The sequence below is a fragment of the Acipenser ruthenus genome, chromosome 6 (assembly GCF_902713425.1).
Source record: "Acipenser ruthenus chromosome 6, fAciRut3.2 maternal haplotype, whole genome shotgun sequence".
NCBI lineage: Eukaryota > Metazoa > Chordata > Actinopteri > Acipenseriformes > Acipenseridae > Acipenser > Acipenser ruthenus.
In genome coordinates, this window is record NC_081194.1 from 79,592,387 (window position 1) to 79,612,814 (window position 20,428).

Below are 20,428 nucleotides of genomic sequence, written 5' to 3' on the forward strand. Positions count from 1 at the left end.
TGAAAATAAGGCTTATAGGGTTAAATACTCCCTTCAGAATTCAGCCTATGCACCTTAAATAATCGAATACAAAGCCTGATGTCCATACATGTTATGGTAACCAAACCAAATTCTGACAGGGTGATGCCTTTTGAATGAACATCAAAATCAGAGTAAGTTATCATAACAATACAGTTAAAAGAGAAAATTTAAAACAGATAGGTGCCAGTTAAAAATGATCGACAAAATTAGGACAGTGGCACTTAATGGGTTAATGTGAAAAAATTGATTTTCGTGATAAAAACAAGAATGAGCAATGCCTGGTATCGGAAGAGATTTTGCGTCTCGGCACTAGGACCCAGATGACGCCCACATCTGCGGAACGGAGATAGAGGACCTTCACAGTAAACGCTGGTAGGAATCTGCTTGGAAAGGCTGTATAAAAGCCAGTGCCCAGCCGTGCACTGATACAACCTCGCAGGTATTGAGAGGGCTTTCGCTTCTAACACACGATGGACTAAAAGAAAAACTTATTTCTGTAAGCACACAACCAGACAGAACTGCGAAGCACAGTGTGACAAGAAGGATATCTTTAAATAATGAAGTGAAAAGAAGAAATATCATTCAAATCCATGAATTCATAAAGTGTGCAAAAGTGGCCAAGCGACTTCATATACTACAAGCAAATGAAAACTTCATGAAGTAGCAAAGGTCATGCAAAGACTCCGAAATGTGTGCTCAGAACATATGCATTGGAAATGCTGTCATAGAAAAACAAGTTTTTCATGTGAAAGGAATGGAATCCTAATGAGTGGAGTAAGCCGCACTACGTTAAAAGTAAGGTAAACGTGTATAGTTTATACTGAGTCTTAGATGAGGGAAGTGTTTGTGAATATATTAAAATATGTATGTTGATAAATTGCTAACAGATCGCCAGCCATTTAAACCGAATTCCTCTTTTGTATGTGTATAAAACATGTCAGTAAACTTGAAAAAAAGTTCGTCTTAAAACGATAACCATTTCCCCCCGTGAAGATAGAAGCGAAAGAGCTTTAAGTTCAGGGATGGAGCAGTCCAGGGAGTTAAAACCAATACCAGTCTTACCCGACCAATCTTGGACAACGAATGCATTTAATTATACAAATGGGAATAACAGTAATGACACTAAGGAAGACGGAGTCGGGGACGTGGTTGTTCAAACCGGTTTAGCAATAACGCTATCACTTTTAACTCTCGCTACAATGCTGTGCAATGGATTTGTGATTGTTACTATTTATCAAACTAGAAAGCTACACACGCCTGCAAACGTCCTTATTGGTTCGCTGGCCGTCACAGACCTTTTAGTATCCATTTTGGTGATGCCTGTCAGCGGTGTCTACACAGTGAGTGGCACTTGGACTTTAGGACAAATCGTTTGCGACATCTGGCTGTCCTCAGATATCACATGTTGCACTGCATCGATACTTCACTTGTGCATAATTGCCTTGGACCGGTACTGGGCAATAACTGATGCAGTTGAATATTCCAGGAAGAGGACGCGGGGAAGGGCAGCCGGGATGATTGCAGTGGTCTGGGTCATTGCAATCTCCATATCGCTGCCGCCTTTGTTCTGGCGTCATGCTAAAGCTGACGAGGTCACTTCATGCATGGTGAACACTGATCACATTTTTTACACACTCTATTCCACCTTTGGAGCGTTCTATATCCCGACGTTACTGCTGCTTATTCTGTATGGGAGGATCTACGTGGAAGCCCGAGCTAGGATTCTAAAACAGGCACCGAAAAAATCAGGCAAAAGACTGACATCAGCGCATTTACTCACCGACTCACCTGGATCAGCAGCTTCAACGACGCTCCTGACATGCAGAGCACAAGAAACCTCCTCTGGTGACACCGGCGCTCCAGTGTGCCTAAACCACCACGTCCAGGTGACAGTGTCTGATGCGCTTTTGGAAAGGAAGAGGATCTCGGCTGCAAGGGAACGGAAGGCCACTAAAACTTTGGGTATCATTTTGGGAGCTTACATTATATGCTGGTTGCCCTTCTTCATTATAACCCTGGTCTACCCTATCTGTACGACTTGCTGGTTCCACCCAGCCCTCTTTAACTTTTTCACCTGGCTGGGTTATATAAACTCTTTAATTAACCCTATCATTTACACCATGTCGAACGAGGATTTCAAACATGCTTTCCAGAAACTAATGCGCTTTAGATGCTGCACCTCGTGATCAGCCGGTGTAGATTGCAGTTCATTGAAAACGTTTATTTCCGTTTCTAAAGTTTAACAGTCGCCGCAGTTAAATAATGTTGCACGCTTTTTGCAGCTGCTCTTGGTAACGCAGATTTGAAAACCCAAGCAACATCTGGATCGTCTTATTCATTTCAATAGAAATACCTGTCGGCACACCGTTTAGTGTTTCATTTGGAGTCGAACAAGCATGTAGTAGGCTACATATGCCATTGCGTTAAGATGTCTCAGCTTTGTGATACAACTTCCAGCCTCTTTAGAAAACTGTGCTCTTGGAAACATTTATTTGGACAAACTAAGAAAAGTAACTGTAAACACAAACATGTAATAGTAGGAAAACCAACATTACATTGTTTGTGTAATTAATGACGTCAACATGTTGTTCCATGCTTACCAGGTAATCATTTATTAAAAAAAAAAAAATCCTAAAATATTAAATGTGTGTATTTGGAACAGTTGTATTTATTCCCATATTTGTGATGTTTGAAAAGGTTTTGTGATAAATTATGTTTCGGTTCCTACAAAAAAAAAAAAAGGGGGGGGGGGGGGGGGGGGGGAGTGGTGCCTATTTTGCAGGCCAGCTATTTTAATAAGATTTACCTCATATTTAATGTGTATGTTTTATTTTAGTTTTTTACATTTATGAGTGGTTTTAAAGTATGAGAATATGAACCGTTTTAATGAGCGCACAGTTGTTTTACTGTAGTATATAATGCCGTGAGCTGCTGTGTATTAGTACAAACACAGCGCAGCTACAGCAATGTATTTAAAAAGTCAGTCTGAGGCAGAAACAAAGTGGGCATTGATGACAGGTAGCTTAACATATAACATTAAATAATGTACCCCTTTGTGTGTAAATTGTAATGTAGTATATGAAGGAGACAGACAGCGCTGGTAACAGTCAGGCTGTGCTATATGGGGTCTGTATTATCTTTATCACAAAGCCGGAGCACTCCTAAGATGAATGACCACCACTGCTGTTTAGGACTGGGGCTTCTTGAGAGCAGAGACTGCTACACAGTATGTGCCACAGTGTGCTGATGCATGGTGTTGTGCTATAGGGAGAGACCACCAAATTCATTTCACTGCCAAAGTCACAATAACAAAATGTTTGTGGTCCCAGTTTGAATATTGCTGGAAAACAGTTATTGAGGGAGTTGCAAGAATGTCAGTGTGCAAGAACAGCATAATCTCTCCAGAAAACAACCAAAATGAGCTTGGCTCCTGTGGGAGGAACAGGGAGGGAGATACAGCACCTTGTCCCGTTTGTGAGGGGATGGTTGGCACAAACCACACAAAACCACTTGTGGAATATCTCAAACTTTATTAAGTTTAGGAATATATATATATATATCCCTTTTTGTATTACGTATAGCCTTACTGAAAACTGAACCCTGTGCATATCAGTTGGAATATTTAAGTGTCATAGCTTCTGCTGCATTGTTCGTTGCCAGGTTCTTTCTCCAGAGAAACCTAAAGTACACCCTTCACCGAGGTTACACCTGTCTCAAAACCAGTAACACATGACCATATACATTACCACTGGGCACCATTAGGGGCAGAATTCAACTGTCATTGGTATCAATATTCAGTATGTATTTTTTGATGATAAAACACTAGTCTCTTAATCATGAATATCATTTTGTCTTGGAAAGAAAAATCTCTGTAAAATCCCAGAACAATGCAAAAAAAAAATGTACAGTATCATTCTTTTAATGCATTTCATCCCCCTAATGGGTTTACTGTCTTAACATCAACATATTGAAAGGACTTGTAACATCAAATTGGTAACTGCAATCAAGAGCGATTTTACCATTTTTATTTTGTACAGAGAATTCTGCATACACTGTACGTAGTGTCGTATGCAGATAGGCTAAAAGAATTGAATCTATTCAGTCTTGAACAAAGAAGACTACGCGGAGAGCTGATTCAAACATTCAAAATCCTAAAAGGTATAGACAATGTCGACCCAGGGGACTTTTTCGACCTGAAAAAAGAAACAAGGACCATGGGTCACAAATGGAGATTAGATAAAGGGGCATTCAGAACAGAAAATAGGAGGCACTTTTTTACACAGAGAATTGTGAGGGTCTGGAACCAACTCCCCAGCAATCTTGTTGAAGCTGACACCCTGGGATCCTTCAAGAAGCTGCTTGATGAGATTCTGGGATCAATAAGCTACTAACAACCAAACAAGCAAGATGGGCCGAATGGCCTCATCTCGTTTGTAAACTTTCTTATGTTCTTATGAAAACGTACAAAGAAAATGATATGCCATTATTATTTTATGTTGAACATTCAGGACTTCACTGTGTATAAAATGGGGATAGCTGCTGTACAATAAATGCTTTAATGAATATGATATTAAATATTATCATTCCTCACAATGTACTATCCATCCTCTTGCCAATCAAAACTGTTTATTTTCATCTGTTTTTTTTGTTCTTTTCAGTGCCTTAGCCTTATTGATATTACCAGTGTCTGCTTTCCTGTCTGGATAACTCAAAAACAGCGGGCAGTGTCTTAGGTAGCATTACAAACCTGACAGCTTTTATTTCAGAGACACTGCTGCATAACTCCTTTTCATTTAGGTCAGGTGCTTGTTTATTATTATTATTATTATTATTATTATTATTATTATTATTATTATTATTATTATTATTATGTCACACTACAACATAATGCTGTATCATCATGACTGTGCTACTGTATATCTCTTAATAAAAATTGATTAAAAACCTATTTCCCAACTTTAAAGATAACCTATTAGTATGTTGTGTTATTGCAGTTGTTCTTTGCTGCCTCCCGCCATATTCACAGACAATATACAGGTTTTGATCTGCATTTCTTACAGGACACAAATCCACCGTGCATTGTGGACATTCTGTTATTATCTATGCCTCCTCAATACCTACATCCTGTCACAAGGCCAGCAGAACTAATGTAGGTTCCTACTGTCAACACTGCCATAGTCCTTTCCAAGGTAAACCACTACTAAGTAAGCAAGTACAGACACTGTTATCAGCTGTCTGTTCACGTGTGACAAATACAGATAGCAAGTCTCATCTCACATGCACTGCACGTGCAAAGTTTCAGTTCTACTAGTTACGCATCTCAGTGTGGTTCTATTTCTTTAACATCTATGCAAATGCCAATGCAAACTATCATTGTGCATTAAATGCAAACGAAGAGGTCTTAATCATGAATGCATGCACTGAAATACATGTTCAATGTGAACAACTTTACAAAACGTCCTTATAATGCAGATTTTCAGAGAGCAGCTCAACCTGCGAAGTTTCACACAAACACTTTTTATAAGTACTGTATTTTTATATTGGGAATTAAATCTGTTTTTCTTGTGCAACATTGGAACTCAGTGTTGGAAACGTTTCATATTCCATACTATATTTATTTATTTTTGTTTGTGCTTTAATCAGAGTTAATACAAACAGTGTAAGAGAAGGGTGGGTTTAATCAGGGCTCATCCAAACAGTGTAAGAGAAGGATGGGTTTAATCAGAGTTAATCCAAACAGTGTAAGAGAAGGGTGGGTTTAATCAGAGTTAATCCAAACAGTGTAAGAGAAGAGTGGGTTTAATCAGAGTTAATCCAAACAGTGTAAGAGAAGAGTGGGTTTAATCAGAGTTAATCCAAACAGTGTAAGAGAAGGGTGGGTTTAACCAGGGCTAATCCAAGCACTGTAAGAGAAGAGTGGGTTTAATCTGAGTTAATCCAAACAGTGTAAGAGAAGAGTGGGTTTAACCAGGGCTAATCCAAGCACTGTAAGAGAAGAGTGGGTTTAACCAGGGCTAATCCAAGCACTGTAAGAGAAGAGTGGGTTTAATCAAGGTTAATCTACTGTTGTCATCTCATGTGAATCAAACCCTACAATAGGCAACCAAGTAAATTAAAAAGCAGTCGGCAATAGACTACCCTGCAATATAAAATTACTCTTTTTGCTTTTTGGTAAAGCCTGGTTTCATATGGTCTGCAAACACATATTTACCTTCAGGCACAAAATAACAACAATGAATAACAAGGTGGAATAAAACATAGCCAAAGTGGATTTTGAGTAATCCGACTGGCTTTCAAAAGTGTGAATCTGCTTTGCTTTTGTATGTCAACTTAAATGAATGTTTAGTTTTGCTCAGGTTAGCCATGTAGTTTATATAAATCCACACATCCCAGACTGGATGCATGATGCTGTCTTTTCAAGCGATGTTGTTTTTAATGATGTGAAATGACCTGTGTCTTTCTGTCTTGTAAACAAGGCCTCAGTCGCAATGGTCTTATTCCTACTTAAAGAATGAATGAATAAATAAATACATAATAAATAACCCTTTTTTGTTTGTTACAGGTGTGTTAAGACAGATCAGCTGTAGTGCATTAGAAGACATTAGGGTTTGACCTGTCAGGGGTCAGCGCTTCTTATCTAGTTCAATTAAGATTCAATTAAGAGCTCTAGAGGACATTACACAGTTATAAAAATATCAGCACAAACTGAAAGGACAGCAAACGATTCTGCCTTGACAGGATCAGAATTAAGATGATTGCCAGCAGTGTTCCATCCCAGGTTTATGACTGTCCTTGCTGACTTACCCCTCTGCAATGTTTATTGTTCTAGCCTCATTATTAACACCTCATTCTTTTTCCAATTACAAAACTGCCACATCGTTCTTCTTTCTCACAACCATGATTGAGGAGGTCATAGCAGTCTAACCTTTTCACTGCCTGTGATAAGAGCCCTTGCCATTTCACAAGGTCTTACACTGTACCAATGATGAGAAAACAAAGTGCCCTATCATATAAACAGTATATTTTATATTGTGTACAGTAGCAGTTTTGGGTACACGCAGTCCATGCAATTGCAGGGGCCCCTAAGGCAGCAAGGAGCCTGTGTTGTCGTGGCTCAGTTACTACAAAAAAAGCTTCTATTCACCTCTTCTGCACCAGAGTCAATGACTTATCAACCATTGTACCGTTTTTTATATCAATACGCCACAAGCCAAAAAACAAAAGGTTCAAAGCTGTGCGCAAGTTTATGTCAGAATGTGCTCTTAATCATGTAATCCACGATTTTAAGATGAAATGGTGAGACATTAAAAAACGAACACTACAAGCAAATAAATGCGTTTCCAGCCAATGTATCATCTACAAGAGAAATTTGCTGGGCTTCGCTAACATCAGTATTGCCTTGCGTTTGCTTTTGACTGTGCTTGTCACTGTAGCATCAGGGGAGAGAAGCTTTTTTTTGCCTGAACATGAAATTAATCAAAAACTATTTACTTTCTACAATGTCGCCGGAGCGTTTGACGGGACTCATATATCGATCGGGCCCCAGGTTTACAGAAAACTGGATTATTGAGGTATAATTGCAGACTTTGTCGCTGTAAAAGCATGAAAGGTTAATTTCTAACTGTCTCTGTGAGCGTGGTTTTCTGCAATTGCTGTAGTAAAATGCAATACATTTAAAAGTGTCATTGTTGCCCTGTTTGAAAGTCATGGTATCATAGTGTAATATTACTGGTAAGAATAGGGAATAGGGGCCCCGGAATCAAGCCACTAGCGTGTCTCTAATTACTGTGTATTTATATTGTAGTTACTTAGTAAATACATACTTATTTACACGTAATTACAATGTTATTATGCATCGTTACAATGTACTTAATGTGTACATTTTTTTGCATGATATAACCCTATCCATAACTCTAACCCTAACTCTAAACCTAACCCCAGCCCCCCTAACCCACGCATAATCATGGCCATACTTTAGATCTGGTAATTTCTTGTGGTTTAGCTGTTAAAAACATCATAACCCTGGATCTTACTATTTCTGATTATCTTGCCATTCTTTGTAAGGTGAATCTGCCAGTATCTACAAAGACTGTGGACCGTACATTTAAATCCCGGGTAATTAATTCTTCAGCTGCTGTTAAGCTTTCTGATGTCTTGAGCTCATTACCACTCTGAGTCCTCATCAGTAGATGAGCTGGTTAATACCTACAGCACCACCTTGAATGGTATCTTAGATACTGTAGCGCCAATCAAAACTCTGTCTTTTAAAAAAAGCTCACTGTGGTTCAATGATACAACTCGTAAGATGAAATAAGAGGGTTGTAAACTAGAACGGAGATGTCAGGAATCTAAACTGCACGTTCATTACATCACATGGAAGGACCACCTGGTTAAATATAGGAAGGCTCTGGTGTTGGCTAGATCATCATATTATTCTAATTTAATTGAAAATTATATAAAATTAATCCAAGATTTATTTTTGCTACCCTAGATAAATTAATTAATTCTTCCCCTATTAGTTCTACCCTTGAACACTGGCTCCTCTCACAGCTACAATGACTTATTACATTTCTTTTAAAAATAAAATACTACACATCAGAAATGAGATTCCACAGACACTTTCTATTAAGGAGGACACCAGCACGATTTTACCAACTACACCTATTAAGGCTACTAGGGGGCTTTTTCTTTGATTGCCTTAGTGGAACTGACAGAGCTAGTTCAACATATGAGAGCTACAACATGCTCTCTTGATCCTATTCCTACAAAACTATTAAATTATGTTCTTGGTGTTATTAATACCCAAATTTTAAAAATGATAAATGGTTCACTTTTCTCCAGTATAGTTCCCTCAGCACTTAAGGTAGCTGTGGTAAAGCCTATGCTTAAGAAACACAATTTGGACCCTAAAGTCCGCAATAACTATAGGCCAATCTCCAACCTACCATTCTTAGATAAGGTTCTAGAGAGAGTTGTTGCAATTCAGTTACAAAAATTTCTAACTCTTAATGGTATATTCAAGAAATTTCAGTCTGGTTTTTGTGCTGCACATAGCCCCGAGACAGCCCTTGTCAGAATTATGAATGATCTGCAGATAAACTCTGACTTGAGCTTTCCATCAGTTTTAATTCTTCTAGATCTAAGTGCTGCCTTTGATACTGTAGACCATTCCATCCTACTGAATCATCTTGAAAGCACCGTAGGACTGTCTGGCCTTGTCCTATCCTGGTTCAAATCTTATCTTTCTGATAGGTTTCAGTTTGTCTCTATCAGGGAGGTAAAATCAGCATTATCGGAAGTTGTCTGTGGTGTTCCACAGGGCTCCATTCTAGGTCCCTGTGGCAAAGTGGTTGCTGATTATGTACAGGTGCAGAGGTGATGCAGTGCAGGAATAAACAGACAGAGATTTGTCATCCGGTATGGGAAATGGTAGTTTTATTTTTGTTTATAATCCAGGTCTGGTGACCAAATAATAATAAACTCTGGTTATACACAGCGATGTGTAAAACACGGAGAACAGTAACAGGGATTGCAGCCCTAAACAAAAAACACAGTATCTCTCCCACAATATACAACCATGGTCACCAGTCGTGGGTGTGTGCTGTAGTGCTCGTGGTGGGTGATACAGTTTAAAGAGTGACAAATAGTGCAATGCTGTTCCGGGTTCAGTGCTGGCCCTTAGCGACAGCTCCGGAATGTGTTAGCCGTCTATAAACACACAAGTAACAATTATAGACAAGACAAAATAAACAAAACACTCATTATTCTCAATACACAGTGCACGGGTCCTTCCGGGTCTATTTCAAAACTAAAATGAAGGAAAAGATTTACAATTCTCCTGCCCCTTTATTCGATCATGCATGACCCCTTGGTAAACGATTTCAGCTGACTCTATTGCCTGCAGCTGCTACCTCGTTTACCTTCCTGGTCTTTATGTTCCTGCAACAGAGTCTCGCCTTTTTCCAGGCTGACCGACTTCCCGACCCAGGAAATGAACTGTCAAGTCTTGGTAGAGCCGGTGTGCTACGCACAAGTGGGAGGATGTGTGACAGACTGGGGGGAGGAATAGGGAAAAAAATATATTCCAGGGGGGGTTACAAAAGACTACATCCCCCAGAATGTCACAGGGGGGAGCCAGGATGAGAGTCACCTAGCTCCAATCTGTAATAGGTATATAAACCAGAAGTAATGTTTGTTCAGAGCAGTCTCCAATCTGTGTGAAGCAAGGCTGTCACAAAGAGGAAACCTGTGTGAAAAAGGTAGAGTGAAGACCTTTTTGTTGTGTGTGTAGTTTGGAAAACGGTGTTAAAGTAAATGGCTTAGCAAGGGAAAAGAAGAAAAGTGTTTAGTAAGTGCTTCAAAATGGAGTTAGGTTTTGTTTTGTGTTTGTTTTATTTTCTTATATTTTCTGTACAATTTAATAAATCCTGCGCGAAAGTGCTGAAAACTTTAAGATCCTTTGTCTGGGTCTGCATTAAAAGGACAAAACAAACCTGAGTGAAGTAGCATCTTTCACAGTGTATACTGTTATTTAAATATGTATTTAAATGGTCTGATTGTGGCAGTTGTATGTGTGACATTGTAACAGGGGGAGACCTGTGCTGACTCTTCTGGTGATTCAAAGTGCTGCAGGAAGAGGGCAGCAGCCGTTCAATATCCTCCTGTTGGTCATGGCAGTGACACAGAGAGGTGGGAGAGAGGGTGTGTGGTCTTTACTTCTCTCTGAGTGGCTGAGAGGCGGGTCTTGGGGGGATAGCTGGTCCTATAAAATAATATTCTGCTGTTCCCTCAGGTCTGCCCTTTTAAAGAGACGTGCGGACGCTCTGGTCCAGAACGGTGACAACCGGGAAGGAAAAATCTGAAAAGAACCCAACGAAAGAGAATAGGGGTAGCGGGGAAAACCGTGGGCAGACCCCCTAAGTATTTTTAGCAGGCTGAGGGAGCGGTGAGAGTAGGACGGAGACCCGGGCCGTGCGGATAGCGACGGTCGGGGTGAAGCTGCCAAGTGCAGCACCTTTTATTTGTAGTTTTGATTACTGTGGTTTATTTAACTTTTTTCTTTCATCTTTTGATTATTCTTTTGTTGAGTACCTGTGAGTGCGCCTGCACCTGTATTCTGTAAACCTCTGGTATTGTTGTGGTTCTGTTTTTACCATCGTTGGTAGGCAGACCATGGCCAACAGCACCGTCTGCGGGCTGAAAAGAGGAATTACCCAGCTGTAATAAAACTGGGCACCTGTGCGGTGTTTCAAGTTCACCTGTCTCTCCCTTGTGTCAGTGAATTACCCATCACCCTTCCACAGACATGCTATGCAAATATTTTGTAGTTCTTTTTTTGTGCTATGTACTGTACAGTGCTTTGCGATACTTTTGTATAAAAAGCGCTGTATAAATAAATAATTAAACTCTAACCCTAACCCTTTTCTGTTACAATTGCATACTTACATATATCATGCAAAAAGATTTACATGTTAAGTACATTGTAACTGTGCACAATAACTTTGTAATTATGTGTAAGTACATGTATTTGCTATGTAACTACTATAATATTAACACCCTAAAGAAGGACCATTTTTAATAACACAAGCATGTTAACTTATTAAAGTTATATTTTTGAATATCACATTTTACCTCATTTATCTTTAGGTAAGAGGATATATAAATGAAACTTGATCAGTAGGCATCAGTCAACATAACTATGCATTTTGTTTGCAAAATATGACCTGGAAATACTGAAAGGAGACCTAACCCTGGTGATGCGGATATTCACATGCCTCACCAACCCACCTCCCAACTCACCTGGCAGTCTGGTTTAACTGTAAAATTACTCTGTATTCTATAATACAATACCCTGCAACATGTTTTTACATCTCATTGAAAGCTGGCACTATACTTGGCTTGCGTACAGAAAGCTGCAGGGTCGAAGCCAATGTTGTTGTTTCTGGAATGTTTTGTTTTCGGTACAGTTTGCATGTGGTTACATGTAAATGTTGCATGCCGTCATACTTCAAAGACCTGAATAAAAAAATAGATGTATTTAAACATTTTCAAGAGAGCTCACATTTAAAGTTGCTTTGTAAAGTTACTTTAAAATAATGCTAATGAACCTTTAAAAACCTTGGTTAGTATTTTAAGCAGACATAAGCCCCTGGAATTAACCAACAGGCTTATTTTTATACCACCCTTCACATGTCTCAGGGCTGCAGTGTGTCCATTCCAGATAGGCCTTTTCCACTTCTCAATTAGTGCTGTGAAGCTGTGTTGGAAGCTTGCACAGCCTCATACCTGTGTCTTACTTCGCAGGGACCAGCCATCTGTGTACACTGGTACAGTATGTGGAGGATCTTTTTAACTGTCCACTTAACTCACCAGCTAGCATGATACCCTGCTTGGCTTGGGGTTGGGCAGTGTTACTCAACTCTCACCCCAGAGGTGCCATTCCAGTCCAGGTCTTTGTTCAATCGGGCGCTAAATTAAAAGAATCGGCTGAGTTTGGAGGATCAGCTCTTCATTTTAGGACCAGGCTGGAATAAAGATGTTGACTGAATGCACCCCTGAAAGTAGCACTGGGACATCATTAGATTATGTGCAGGCTTCAGGGCTGACTCTTTTAACTAGACCAGCCAACCTGCAAACTTCTTAGAGGAATTAATCAAAGCACCAATATACTTCTCTCCTCTTACTTGAATTACCCAGGATTCAATTTACTGTAAATGCCTTGGCCAACAATAAATACATTGTTTTTTTTTCATGAGGGTGTGGCAGGGTAGAACAGAGCCCTGCACATAAATAGGGGGCAGGGCAAAGCCCTGCTGATTTATATGTGTTTATTGTATTAAATAATGGTTTGTGTGTTTTGGTATGATTTGAATGTATTTTGTGTTAATATAAAACAAGTGTTTTCTATGCTATCGTTTGGTTTGGCTGTGGTCTGGCAGGGGCGATTGTTAGCTGTTCATCCCTGCCAGACATCTCGCGAAAATGCATGGTCAGCAGCGGATTAATTATAAACAGAGTTGCTGTCGACCATGCAAATATTAAAAAGGTGACCATGCAAAAGGTGACCGTCTCCAGATTAATTGATTCATTTATTGCTAATCTGTTCAGGGTGGGTGTTCAAGAGGAGGAACGTGTGGGTGAGAGAGAGTGAGGCAAAGACAAAGACAAGATTAATCTCTTCCAGGTTCTTTCTCAGCACTGGTTAACGAAACAAGACCATAGGTGCTTGTTTTTGACTGTGCTTGCACATGTTTTATTTTCACACAACAAATAAAAATAAACAAAACAAAACCTAGCCCTACTCCAGCACTAACTCAGCATACAGGAACCTCACTATAAGCAGGACAGCTAAGCTGTTTCCCTGTAAAACAAAACACAAATACACAAAATAAACCTTGCAATGCTACGTTTGCACCTTTTCTCATAATGGTTCTACGACCGGGCTCTTCCTTCGTCAGCCCTGAATGAATGATCTTTGGGTGTTTTATTCCCCACAAAATTAACGAAATACAGACAGCTGGTACTAATTTACAATTGTGGCCAACTGCCAGAACAATTAACACATTACACCGTGTAACAATTTTTATTTATTTTTTGGTTCCTGGGTAGTAAGTGTTATTTCCTAATTGCTTATGCCTCAAAAGTATAGAAAATGGCTATTATTTCCCCACAAACTTTGCTTTTGTGACCAGGACAGTGATATTTTGAAATTTACCTATTTTCCAGAACATTCCAGATAGATTAAGTGCTGAGTAAACTTGGAGTAACTTCTAGAACTTTCTAGAACTTTCCAGTAATATAAATAGTAGTATAAATACAGGGGCCTTAAGCCCACTAGTTCAGTTTAGTTCCAGCTGCCTAAGTGGATACATATTTGCATTTTTCTGAGATGGCATCAAGGTCATAGGAGACTTAAAAATGGTGGCATTCCTGATGGGTCTCCAAGGCGGTTTTACCAAGTTTCCCTGCTATCTTTGCCTTTGGGACAGCAGGGACACCAAGGCGCACTACCACAGGTGGGACTGGCCACAGCGGACCGAGTTCTCTGTGGGGAGGAACAACGTCAAGTGGGAGCCACTGGTGGACCCCCGGAAGGTGCTGATGCCACCACTGCACATCAAATTGGGCCTTATGAAACAATTTATCAGAGCTCTAGATAAGGAGTCGGCAGCCTTCAAGTACCTTCAAGACTTCTTCCCTAAGCTGTCTGAGGCAAAGGTCAAAGCCGGTGTCTTCGTCGGACCACAGATAAAGAAGATCCTGGAGTGCAATGAATTCCCCAAGAAGCTCACTAGTAAGGAGAAAGCAGCTTGGAACAGCTTTGTCGCAGTGGTTCGAGGCTTCCTGGGCAATCACAAGGCCGAAAACTATGTGGAGCTGGTTAAGACTCTGGTGAAGAACTACGGCACAATGGGCTGTAGGATGTCCCTCAAAGTCCATATCCTTGATGCTCATCTTGATAAATTCAAGGAGAACATGGGAGCGTACTCGGAGGGGCAAGGCGAGCGCTTCCACCAGGATATACTGGACTTTGAACGCCGCTACCAAGGACAGTATAACGAGAACATGATAGGAGACTACATTTGGGGGCTGATTCGTGAAAGTGATTTACAGTATAATCGTAAATCTCAAAAAACTACTCACTTCTAAATCTTTTGTAGTCATTTTTGTATTACTTTAGTATAAATACATGTTAATTTGGATTCATATGTTGTTTTTTTCTGACTTTATGTGAACGAAAAGACACAATTCGCCCATTTTCTCATTGGAAATTTCAAAATATCACTGTCCTAGTCACAAAAGCAAAGTTTGTGGGGAATAATAGCCATTTTCTATACTTTTGAGGCATAAGCAATTAGGAAATAACACTTACTACCCAGGAACAAAAATTGTGTTACATAGTGTTATTAATGGAGGATTTTAACCCCCTCCCTGCCATGCTACAATATATATGTGTGTGTATATATATATATATATATATATATATATGTATGTGTTATAAACCATGACGGGCCGTGCGGTTCCCATGATATATACCACCCCAGAAGTGGTATATATATCATCGGAACCGCACAGCCTGAAGTGGTTTATACCGCTTATAACAGGGGCTACATGTCATTTGACTGACAGGAATACATTATTGCTGGTTTTATTGCTGGTTTTAAACTCGCTGTCAGCAGAGATGTTAAAACTTTTACTGTTAAAATATGTATTTAGTCCAGCTCTGCATTATAAAACTGGAGACTGAATACTGGTCCTCAGATGAACTTCTTGCACTGGCATAAAATTCCCTCAATGCTTTAGATATTTTTTGGACTTATTTCCATAAAATGAATTAACGAGCCCATGCTGTAGTTTCTTTTGTGTGTTTTTTTCAATCTTTGTTTTCTTCTATACCCCTGTCTAGAGTTTTTCTTTTATTTATTTTTTTCTTTCACAGCCTCTTTGGACCCTGTTTCACGTGAGTGTCATCGTCATTCAAATGTAAAGGTCATTTAAGCAGTATAAAAATGTGTTTCACCTGGTAAAGTAAAGTGTTTAAGAAATTGATGTGGGCTGTTATGTTCAGGGTTCACCTGTTTAGTTAATAAATAAAAGCTATGCCTTTAAGGACTGTCGTGAGAGGAAGTTAGTACAGCACTGCAAATTCAGAGCTCTACAGGAAGAGCTAATTAGGGACCAGCTGATAGAAAAAACCTCATGTGCACAACTGAGGGAGTGCTTGTTATTAGAATCAGATGATTTAACATTGTGGAAACCAATGGAGATTGGAAAGCAAATAGAAGCTGCATTAGCAGAGGCGTGTAAACTATCAGGCACCTCAACTGCACCATCTTTGGACTTTACAGCCCAAGTACCAGTACAAAAAGTACAGGACAACCCTCAGCCAAGTCCCAGGTGCTACTCTAATTGTGGATCAGTCAGTCATGCAGCCCAGTCCCCTGAGTGCCTTGCAAGAGGCCAGCGCTGTAGGAACTGCCAAAAACTGCGTTCATACCAGATAAATATCCCCTGCCAATGGCTGAAGAACTTACCACACATTTCCATGGGTCCACAGTTTTCAGCAAACTACGTCTGCGACATAGTTATCTGCAAGTGCCACTGGCACCTGTTAGCAGAGACTTCACAGCCTTTGTCCCACACATGAGGGGTTTCAGATACAAGCGCCCTTTGGCCTCAGCTCCACCCACAGCTGCTTTAAAACAAAGACGTTTCAATTTACTCGGATGACATTGTGGTGCATGGATCTACGCAGTCTCAACACGATAATCGTCTACTACAAGTTTTCTGTCAGCTATCTGACCATCACTCCCAATACTGAGAAATGTCTGCTTGGGGTTCCAGAGATGGAATTGGTGGGGTGCAAGCTCTCAGGGCAAGGCATCCCCCCTATCCTGTCTCACTTGGATGCCATCCATGGCCTCCCTGACCCACAGTCAGCATCTCAGCTGGCTTCCTTCCTTGGAATGGTCACATATTACTTCTGTTTCCTCCCACAGTATGCCACCTCCACTATGGCCCCACTACGCCACCTCCAAAAAAAGGATGTACCTTGGGAGAGGACCCCTCATCAAGCACCAGCTGCCATCCGCTCCTACATGTTCGCATAGAAAAACCTGCAGCTTTTACTTCACGCACCCTCACTTCAGCGGAACAAAAGGATTCTGTGGGTGAGAGGGAAGCTTTGGCATGCATTTGGGCATGTGATTGCTGGCATCTCTACCTCTATGGTAGAGCCTTCACGCTGCCACAGACCACAAAGCTCTCACAGCATTACTTACCACTAACGACTCGGGACATAAACCTCTACGGTTATTCAGGTGGACAGCCCATTTAAACCAGTACAATTTCACTAGAATTCATGCCTGGATGTCAGAACACAGTGGCTGATCTCCGGTTGAGAGCAGTAACATCAATGAAAATAGTGAAGGTGAAGGACATGGAACTGGACTTAGTGCACATGCTTCAAGCACCCCTAACAGCCATTGTGTCGATGGACCTGCGGAAAGAATCCCAGGAAGATGCACTGTTTACCACTCTCCGCACTTACATCAGAGGGGAGTGGCCATCTAAAGTGGCCTTCAGCGACCTCAAAGGGTCAGACAGCAGCCTGCATGGTTGAATGATTACGTGACTAACTGATAGATTAACATGGAGGGGATGTTATGTTCAGGGTTTATCTGTTTAGCTAATAAATAGAAACTATTCCCTTAAGGACTGAAGCAATTCAGGTTCTTAGTGTTTCCGGTTGAATGGCTATAGAGAGAGACAGTTAAGATGGTGTATCAAAAATGACAATAAAGTGACAATAAAGTGCAGTTACAGTTTATGTGCTTTTTATGTGCAATTGTGCTTTTTTATTCTTTGCTTTATTTGTTGTATTTTAATTGGGGCTTTGCAAAATGTTCAAGAACCACAGTAGACATTTACTCTTACTTCATCCTGATACCATATTAAAAGTGTCAGGATGTTCACAGGTCTATACAAATACATTTCAAAAGCTTTATTTATGACAGCTCCATGCACTTGCTTTAATACAGAACAACGTACTATATATTGCCATTGTGTATTACACATTACTTCCCAATGCTCAATGACTTTTCTGACTGGAGTAGTCAAGCTTATCATTAGCAGCTTTGTCCATATTCTTGGCTGATTAAACTGTGCAATAGACCTTGATTAGCTCAGTGATCTGGGCAGCCATGAACCAGTTCATTAGTTTGATGACCAGCTCCAGCACTAACAGGTGCCTACTAATGCAAATCCAATGGTAATTTAATGGTTGTTTGCATTATGCAATTATCCAAATTAAAATGCAATGTACAATGGACTTCGGAACCACGCAGCTTCATGCAATTAACCGTATAATACAATCATAAAAAATGATGCACTAAAAAACAGGACCAGCTGCATGCTGTGCAATTATAAATGGCGTCAACTGTGTGTGTGTGTGTGTGTGTGTGTAATCCAGGATTAGGTTTCGATTTCGACCTGAATACCTACTTTTTGAGCAGGGTTTGGATTTGGCCAAATACTTAGGATTCGGTGAACCGAATCCGAATCCTATATCTGCCCAGACGCACATAAATTTTAATACATCCCTCCAATGTGTGCGGTTCTTCTTTAAATAAAAGGCACTAATCCGGTATTGAACCAGTATTGTATTTAAATAACAAGCACATGTTTGATGAACTCTGTCGCGGCTCTCAACTCCCTATTACTGGTGGCGCACGCACTAAACACGTCATGCAGCTGCTGAATGCCATACCCCCGCATGCAACAGCACAGTCACATCACACTTTGAATGTTATGCAGTAAAACCTGTAATATATAATGACGGCAAACTGTTGTAGACTTTTGTGCTTCGCTGTTTTGTCTGATATGTGTTCTAGAGATCATACTGAGAGAAAAAATAAATAAATCGGTGCACAGAAATATTTTTTGTAACTTTACAACTGTCAGATGTGCAAGACGTTGTTGAACAATATGCTTTAGTATATTAAATGTTACACCATTGTAATGTGCCAATACAAGTTGAACCATTTGGGAACTGCTGTGTTTTATTAAAATAATTTTAAAACTATTTCGTAGACTGTTTGATATGTGTTACACACACGGTGCATTTAAATCAATGTGGGTTTTATTTCGCAGGCAGATTCAGGTCACTCATCACGCCGGGCATGTTTTCCTCATAGCTCTCAGATAGGCTTGTGTCACAAAGACGGCCAGAGTGGGTGGCGTCAGACCAGACAGGAATTCAAACAAAGAGACGGTGGTTGTGATGAGCTGAGTGCAATGGCTGCACTCAGCGTTTAATAACAAAATAAAAGGTTTAAACAACGGAATACAAAACAGGACACGGCACTTGACGCCAAAATAAACACACAGACAAAACGACTGACACTTAACAAACGGTGCACGGAGACAAACAAACACGGTGAGAACAAACACTTATATTTACGATCTTTCGCTTTTAATTACTCCTCTCTCTCTCACCCGTTCTCCTCTTCCGAACACCCAACCCTTAGTGCAAGAAACGTGCATCTATATATACTGTTGTGCTGGGATTCAATTACTAATTAATTACTCACTTGAATCCCAGCACGTGAATTCATTACGTGAAACCCCGTGTTCACATATTATATTTTAAATGCACGTGCGTGATGTGCAATCCCGTGCCTAAATACAAATATACACTATTTAAATACACGTGAAACACAGACCCGTTTATATCCCGTGTACCAATGACTATACACCAACATTTACACACGCAACATACACACAACACACAAATGCACACAGGGGCGGGGCACTTTGCCACATATACCCCCCCTTGTGCGCAGCACACATGGCCTCAATGGCCACCTCCCCCCTTAAAAACCCAGCAGTCCAGGACAAAGTCTCGGGCTGGGAAGGGAGGCTTCAGTGGGCCCATGGCTGGCCATGCTGTCAGCACCCCTGCCGGTAGTGGCACGGCTGACAGCCTGTTGGTCCCGTCCTGCAGCGAAAAAGCTGCGGGGGCAGGTGGTCCCCCGACCTCCCCCTTCTTCGTAGCCGGCAGCTCCCTCCTGTGGGGCTCCGGCCACAAGAACTCCTGCAGCGAAAAAGCTGCAATGGGAGCAGGTCTCCGGACCTCCCCCACGATCTCCGGCAGCGAAACTGCTGCTGGGGTTGGTGGTCTCCAGACCTCCTCCCCCTTCGTGGCCGGCAGCTCCCCTTTCTGGGGCTCCGGCCACCGTACTCCCTGCGGAGGTACGGGCAGCAGAGGCAGCTCCTGCTCCTCTGCTCCGGGCGGTGGTGGAGGCAGAGGCAGCTCCTGCTCCTCTGCTCCTTGCGGTGGTGGTGGCGGAGGCAGAGGCAGCTCCTGCTCCTCTGCTCCTTGCGGTGGTGGTGGCGGAGGCAGAGGCAGCTCCTGCTCCTCTGCTCCTGGAGGTGGTGGTGGCGGAGGCAGAGGCAGCTCCTGCTCCTCTGCTCCTGGAGGTGGTGGAGGCAGAGGCAGCTCCAGCTCCTCTGCTCCTGGCGGTGGTGGTGGCGGAGGCAGAGGCAGCTCCTGCTCCTCTGCTCCTGGAGGTGGTGGAGGCAGAGGCAGCTCCTGCTCCTCTGCTCCTGGCGGTGCTGGCTCCCTCTGCTGTGGCGGCTGGGCATGTGCACGCCGTGCTGCCTTCAGCAGCATAGCGAGAGGCTGCTGGGGGACACCAGCATCCTGCCCTTCTCCCCCCCAAAAATTTTCAGGGGGTTGAGCCTGTAACCCCTCCCCTTCCGGCTCTTGGGGCTGAACCAGCAGGCATTTCCCCTCTGCTGGTGGCTTGGGTCCCAGAGCTGTGGAAGCCCCGACTTGCCTCCCTTTGGGCTGTGGACGCACCGACTCCTCCCTTTTGGGCTGTGGACGCACCGACTCCTCCCTTTT

General features: G+C 41.6%; 1 protein-coding gene across 1 annotated transcript; it reads left to right on the top strand.

The window, feature by feature from the left end:
• Positions 1-408: 408 nt before the first annotated feature.
• Positions 409-2,741, top strand: LOC117411498 (5-hydroxytryptamine receptor 1D-like). The gene has a single exon (XM_034019105.3). The coding sequence runs from the start codon at positions 1,044-1,046 to the stop codon at positions 2,205-2,207; it is 1,164 nt and encodes a 387-aa protein (XP_033874996.1). The 5' UTR covers positions 409-1,043; the 3' UTR covers positions 2,208-2,741.
• Positions 2,742-20,428: the final 17,687 nt, after the last annotated feature.